The sequence below is a fragment of the Pteropus vampyrus genome, unplaced genomic scaffold (genome assembly GCF_000151845.1).
Source record: "Pteropus vampyrus isolate Shadow unplaced genomic scaffold, Pvam_2.0 Scaffold105, whole genome shotgun sequence".
In the NCBI taxonomy this organism is placed as follows: Eukaryota; Metazoa; Chordata; class Mammalia; order Chiroptera; family Pteropodidae; genus Pteropus; species Pteropus vampyrus.
Genome location: NW_011888886.1, coordinates 2497245 through 2504868, shown reverse-complemented (window position 1 = coordinate 2504868; position 7624 = coordinate 2497245). Strand labels below are relative to the sequence as shown.

At 36.3% G+C, this 7624-nt stretch overlaps 1 protein-coding gene across 2 annotated transcripts in view; it reads left to right on the top strand.

Annotated features, from left to right (window-relative positions):
- NOL10 (nucleolar protein 10) overlaps positions 1-7624 on the top strand; it is an 81405-nt gene that overhangs the window by 6872 nt on the left and 66909 nt on the right. For both annotated transcript variants that reach the window (XM_011365123.2, XM_011365124.2), the window contains exons 4-8: positions 1242-1319; positions 2489-2526; positions 3392-3528; positions 4227-4292; positions 5585-5645. In XM_011365123.2, the coding sequence (XP_011363425.1) occupies positions 1242-1319; positions 2489-2526; positions 3392-3528; positions 4227-4292; positions 5585-5645 (380 nt within the window). The remainder of the gene's footprint in view (positions 1-1241; positions 1320-2488; positions 2527-3391; positions 3529-4226; positions 4293-5584; positions 5646-7624) is intronic.

Here is a 7624-nt window from a genome sequence, read left to right as displayed (position 1 = left end):
GTCCTAGCGTTGTAACATCATGGCACACCGCATCACTCACGTGTCTGTGCTCGCTGTCCGTGGCATGAAGTGCAGCAAGCGCGGTCACAGTTGTCCGCCGGGGTGTGTGCGCATGCGCTGCGGCACGGTCACGCAGCGATGAGCTCTCCTCCGACTTCTCGGAACCGAGCCCCGTCGTTGAGTGGCGTATGACTGCGTAGGATGTGTACGCGTGTAAATTTATATACTCTACTATTTTAAAATGAGATCTTGGGCTTTGGTACATGCCGGCAAACATAGGACTACTTCAGTTCTTTCTTTTTAAAATATCTTTATTGGTTTTAAAAATCTGTCTTTTTTTTTTCCTGATTGCAAACATGATAAACTAATATAAAATGCAAACATTATAAAAATACATAAGAAAGAATGTGAAAAGCCCTAAAATTGCACTTCATAGAGATAAATAAGCACTGTGCTTGTTTCTCCAACTTTTTTCTGTACAAAATCCTGACATTATCATTGCTGAGTTTCACAAAAATGGGACCTTGTGCCCCCTCCTGCAGCTCACCCGTGCTCTCTGGACCTACGTGCGCTGCGGAATGCTCTCCGCAGCTTTCCATGCCAGTAGTTAGTTGCAGGTCGGTCTGTCATCCTCTTTATGAGCTATACAATGATTTACCATTGTTTATTTAACCATTTCCTATCAGTGGACATTTTATTTGCTTTCAGTTTTTGGCTGTTTGTAAACAATACAGTAGCCAACATTCTTCATATCTTTGGTACACTTGTGCATGTGTTTCTTTAGGAGAAATTTGCATAAGTTGAAATCCAGATTCAAGATGTATGAACATCACATAGTTTACAGATATTGTCAGATTGTTCTCCAAAGACGTTGTAACAGTTTATACTGGTCGCCAACAGTGTACGAACATACTTTTTTTAACACCCTCACTGACACCGCGTTAACCATCTTTTCATCTGTACCATTCTGATGAACAAAAACGATTTTGTTTTAATGTACTTCGTTAGAATGCGAGGTATATTAGTTACTTATATTTCATTTTGTATAGATTGCTTGTTTATATCCCTTGTTCATTTTCTCCTTGAGATGTTGGGGAGGGCTGCTTCTAGATTCTTCTCCTTTGTTAGGTTCTAGTGAGTCCTACTTACCTCGAACAAAAAGTATACTCAATGTACCTGCAGGATATTGACAATGAAAAGTAATGTCCTTTAGGTTTTACAACACATTAATTTTTTTGTAGGAACATATAAACCTCGGGTTCGATGCTATGACACCTATCAATTATCCTTGAAGTTTGAAAGGTGTTTAGATTCAGAAGGTAAGTAAGGAGTTAAATTTGAATTCAAGAAAATAGCTTTTTATATTTGGCTGCTTTTCTGGTTGTTAAAACGGTAATGGGTTATGTATTATTTTTCTTTGCTGTGTAACAAATTACCATACACATCCATTTATTAGCTCACAGCTCCATAGGTGAAGTCCGTCCAGGCTCTGTGTACTTGCTCAGGGCTGAAATCAAGGTGTCAGCCAGGTGGAACTCACGAGAGGCTCTGGGCGAGAATCTGCTTGCAGACGTTCAGGTTGTCTGCAGGATGCAGTTTGTTGCTGTTGTAGGACCCCGGTCCCACTTCCGGTGGCTGTCATCCTGGGGCCACTCTCAGCTTCTAGAGGCTGTTATATTCCCTATCACCAGGTCCCCTTCACCCTCAAACCAGCAACAGGTCTTTGGATCCTTGTTCTCCTTCCGACTTCTCCTTCTGCCAGCCAGAGAAAACGCATGTGATTATAAATCTCCCCTTTGCCATATAATGTGACATAATTATGGGAGCAGTGTCTCGTCACAGTCACAGATTCCCCACCCACACTCTCCAGAGGAGGGAACTATACAAGAGGGAAGGTCAGTGGGGATCATTCTCAGAATTCTGCCTACCATGGAGGGCAGGTTGAAATGGGAACCTTCAGATATTTTTATCAGGTGACTTCATGTTTGAGATCGAGAGGAAAAAGCAATAGGATATGTACCCTTAAAAAAAAACTTGATGTGCTGCTAATAACAACTATTTTCACTATTTTTGTTTAGAAAATATATTATGAATGAGTAAAAAATTACTTTACCTTTTTAAAGCAATTTTTGAATGTTCCTTAATGTCTTTTATTTTGAACGTCTCAGAAAAACCATGGCAAAATTTAGACATTGTTATGTTTTGTGAATTTATCTATTTTTAATTCGTTTCAGTTCTGCAGAAATCTAGCTGATCAGTATTAAGAAATTATAAAGGTTTTCATTTTCCATTTGGTGTTTTGGGGGGCAACATAATATGGCAACTTTGTTCTTGTTTTATATAGGGGCAAAAAAAAAAAATCACAGAGGAAAAACCCAGCATTTTTATATAATTTTGTGTCGAATTAGTATCTTTGCATCGAGTTTGCATTTTTATTAAAAACATGGATTGATAATTGTATTTTTTCCTACTATTTCTTATTTTTCAGTTGTCACTTTTGAAACTTTGTCTGATGACTATTCAAAGGTATGTTTGATTAGTTTGTACTAGCTAGCTTCAAGATATGAATGAATGGAATTTATTTTTATGATAACTTTATGGTGTTCCTATCGTTAAATTAAAAGTGGATATATGTTAGTAAAATAAAATGTGTCATTTTCTATTAGCATATTTTTAGTTTGTCACATATATGATACAATACATACAACTGAGAGCCATTGGTCAGTCTAATATCAAAATTAATTTTCCATATCACATATAAAACTTTATCTGTATAGTGATGTCAGATGTCATCTTGAAGGAAAATTTTCTAAGCTGCTGGCTTTATATATTGTCTTTAGTTCTGGAAACCATGGAGAACATTTTATCCTTTTGCCTGTGGTAGCCATTTGTCATGTGTTTTGCGACATGTAATTTTATAATGTATTTGATCTAGATGTTGATAAATTTGCTTTTAAATACCATCTGCAGAGTTTAAAGATACCTTCGTAATGCATTAAAGTTCAGTTTACACAAGTTTTTCAATCCCTGTGTGAGATGATTAAAATGTATTTTTAAGTAAAATAGGCAATTACTCATTGGTTACTGAACAGAGCTCTAGGTTGTTAAGTGTTGGTGCCAGATAAATGAAGGGCATTGATTTTAAGTCTTTTAGTTAGAAGTAAGGTTTGCCGAAAAACTATCCAGGATGCAGGAAGGCGGTAAGTAACCACTGGAGAGGTTCGATTCTTAATCACAATTGTTAATCGTGATGGAAAAGTGTGTATTTACATGTGTGTGTTGACAGAGAGAAAGAAGATCAGAGGTTTTCTTATTTTGCCAGTTTCAGTGATGACCTAATAAACACTTTATCTAGAAACCTGGCAAACTAATTTTCTCGTTTAATTTTCAGATTGTCTTCTTACATAATGACAGATACATTGAATTCCATTCACAGTCAGGGTTTTACTACAAAACCAGAATACCGAAGTTCGGGAGAGATTTCTCTTACCATTATCCATCCTGTGACTTGTACTTTGTTGGCGCAAGGTATTGGGTCTAATCGCCCTTTGTTTTTTCATTCTACCTCCCTACACAACTTCTGTTCTTAACAACTAAGAGAATAAGACATACGATCCCTGCCTTTCTCTTGCTCAAAGGATGTGGTTCCATAGCGACTGGTTCTTTTAGGACTTGCGTCCTTGACTCATATTAGCACATTGCTCTAAATCTAGAGAGAGCCATGGGGTAGCCTAATAGGTCACACCGGTGGCAAAGTCAGTTTCTTAGCCTCATTACTTGGCATTTAAAAACTTTTTATTCTTAAATGCTACCTTCTTATATGATTGTAAAAATAATACATATCAATTTTAGAAAATTGGGAAAATATAAAAAAGATTAAAGGAAAAAAACATAATTATGCCACCCAAAGGAAGCCCTTATTAGCATTTGATTTTATTTCCTTCTAGTCTTTTCTCATATACACATATAGATACATTTTTGATCTATCCATGTTATTTATATATAATAGTCTACCTAATGACAATACCAATTCCTTGGCACATGAGTGGTTTAACTTTTATACATGAACAAAGTCACAAATAAGGTGATTATTTTTTAGGTTCAGAGTACATTTTTATATTAGTTTTACAAAGGGAAGTGATGCCTTATGAGTGATATATGTATATATATTTCTAAAAATTATTTTTAATTGAACTAGATTTTTAACTTTATGCATTACTTTGCAGCTCTGAAGTTTATAGATTAAACTTGGAACAAGGACGCTACCTAAATCCTCTACAAACTGATGCTGCGTGAGTATCTTTTAAAGATTGCTGCTGTGTTTATTTTGGCCAGGAGATGGAGCCAGATGCTCAAGTTGTCATCAAGTCATCTGCGTTGCATTTAAGCGATGCCCAGGGCTACTTAATAAAAAGAGCACTGTTCAGGTTTTTTCTTAAAAAATTCTCTAAAAGACCTGGTGATTTCTTAAAATTTTTAATTTTTAAAGTTCACTTTTTCATTAATTTTTGTAGTGTTCTTTAGATTTTCATTCATGATTTCGTTTTGTGATATTTTTTTTCCCGTGGAGAAATTTTGAATTAACTGGGAGGACCATTTAAAAGTTTTTAATTTTTATGTTTTTGCTAGCAGAAATTTTTTTTTTCAAGTTTTCCTTTTATCATACATTATAGTCTACACTTTTATTTAAAGAAAAATCCTTTGGGAATGAACGTCGTAATGACAATAATGTTGAGTGATAACATTACAGCAGTAATAGTGAAAGCACTTACTATGCCAGGCATTATTATTTTATGTATATATTGACTCATTTTAAACTTATAACAAGTTTTTACAGTAGGTACTATTATTATCTCCATTTTACAGATAGGGCAGCTGAGACTCAGAGAGGGTAAGTAGTTTGTCCAAGGTCACACAGCTAGTAAGGGGTGGAAGGTGAAACACTTCTCATCCATGTACATAAAGAACTTGTTGCATTTTTCTTATTTCTTTGAAAAGGTTTTAAAGGTTGAAAGAATAAGTAGTGATAAAAACTAGGTGAATTCTTGGTCTTTGTTTTCACACTGGCATGAAGTGCTCTTATTTTCTTTTAAAAATGTTAACTTCATGATGCATTTTTGAATAATAAAAATTTGCTTTTTAGCCACATCATTTCCTGTTTATAATAACAGCTGTAATTGAGTGTCTTGTAAACCGGTCACTGTGCTGAACATCACAGTAAAAGAAAGTGAGGCCTCACCTGGTTAAGCCTTGGCGTTGGCAGTGTTATAGCTTGTGTTCTTTTTGCCTTGGGAGAAGATATATTGAGGAAGTAGAATGAACCTGGAATAGAAATTCGGAAGGAAGTCCTTCCTTGTCGCATCCACTGGCAGACGGAGTGTCACCCTGGGGAACAGAAACTGGTGGCTATATACCAAGCAGTTAACCCTTTCGTGCCTTGCGGGTTTTCATATACAGTTAAGCGAGAATCTGCATGTCTTCTTTCTCTGCAGAATTGGGTTGACTGCTTATTTAGAAAGTTTAGATTATCCCTCCTCCTCAAGTCAATGCTAATACTTTCTTCCTCATTGCTTTACTGTTTTAGGGAGAATAATGTGTGTGACATAAATTCAGTGCATGGCTTGTTTGCCACAGGAACAATAGAGGTAAGCATACGCTGACTTTATCTTTTTAAATAGTTGTCTTATAGTTGATAGTGAATGGAGTTTTATTTAAAGACAGTTGCTTGGTTCATCGGAGCAGAGTGCTCACATAGCAACAGGAAACTTGGTGTAGTGGTGCACACAGGACTCAGCTCTTCCGTGTCTGCAGCCGCGCCCCATAAAGTGTCTGATGTGGCACGCATCGACATTAATCATGGGAAGCCTGATGCAAGTCATTGCTGGATCCTAGCTCCTGGGGAGCAGCGTGACAGCCATCCATGTTCTTAACAGGAGGCAGCATGTCAGAGTCTCAGCTCTCTGCTGCTCGTTACTGAATTACTTTCCCTGTGGCTGTTTCCTCGTCAGTGAAATGGAGACACACTTACCTCGCCAACTTCATAGAGGTGCTGGTGAGAGTCATGTGAAACAACCTGTGTGGAAACACTGTAAGCTGTAAAGGCGCGTAGGCTTATGATCTGAACATCCTGGATAGTAGCATTCAATAAATACACAGTGTTTTCCTTTTAAACTACTATACCTTGAATCAGTGTCCTTCAGATTTGTTAACTATTTTTCTAGATTTGCACTTTAAATTACAGTGTTGTTAACTACTCATAGAAAAAAAAAAAGACAAGTATGTCAGAAACATATTATTAAAAATGTGTCCTCTGTACCTTTCAGTCACCAAATCCTGCACCCCAGAGGTAACTCTGTAATGGTTTGCAGGTTTATCCTTTCGGGGTTTTTTCTGTGTGTATGCGGATATGCATATATGTTAGTAACATATATTTAAAGATTTTTACAAAAATGAAATTATACCATGGTTCTCCACTTGCTTTTTTTTAACATAATATGGCATATAAATGTGCATCTGTATACACTAGTACTTATGATTACTTGTATAATGTTGAACTAATGTTTTCAAACAGGTGGACAGGATTTCATTGTTCGAAGGCCCTATAGTTTATTAAACCAATCCCACGTGGATGAAATTTAGGTCTTTTTACTCAAAATATCTTTATGTTAAGAGATTAAGATTTGAAATGGGACACGTGATGTTGATTTAATGGAAATATATAAAACTATGTTGCTGTGTTATAATACTGTGATGCCTAAATTCAGGCCAGTGAAGCATTCTCTTGTTAATTATGTTTTTTGAGATTATCAAGGTGAAATTTTAAAATAGTTTTCTTTAAAAAGTGGTTTTTAAATAGAGTCTTTACGGAGCAACCTAGGCTGGGTGCCCAGAGATGCGCTCTGGAAGGGCAGCTGTGTCTTAGAGCAGGCTGTTCTAGCAGCTATTCCAAGGCCAGCCCTGAGGACTGAGGGGTTCAGACCCCTGTCCAGCCTCAAGGCGGGCGCTGCTGAAATGCCTGGGTTGTTGGGAGGTCTGAAATTTGATATCCATAGGCAGGCCAGACTTTAAAAATTCAGTTTTATATCAATTTGGATGATACATTGGATTTCGATTTCTTCTGTGGCAGTTAGCATAATGTTGTTAAAATCAGAGACTTAGGACTCGCTTTTTGTGTGTTTTGAAGTACGTTAGAGGGTAGGCTTTAGCAATAGCGATATTCCTTTTTGGTCACAGAAAATCAATATGGTTAGTGAAACCATTTTGTACTTATTCTGGAATTTATCTGCCTGCCCATTTTTAAATTTTTAAATGTGACTTTTCTTTTTTATGTCCGTAAAGTCTATTAACTCATTTTGAGAAGACATGGAATATTTGACCATTTATATGATCTATGAGAAATCTCTTTTATTTATCTTTGTGACAGACACATTTGTAATAATAGGAAGTGATTAGTGAGATCTAGCCTTCCAAGTATATTTGAGGTCTTGCTTTTGAGTTGGTTAATATAGTAAAGTTTTTTAAAATCTTTGTGTGTTTATGGTTTTTTATCATTGCAAAATCAAACAATACAGAAGGTAAAAAGTGAGAAGTGTAGTTCTCTTCCGCCCCACTCCAAACCTTTTCC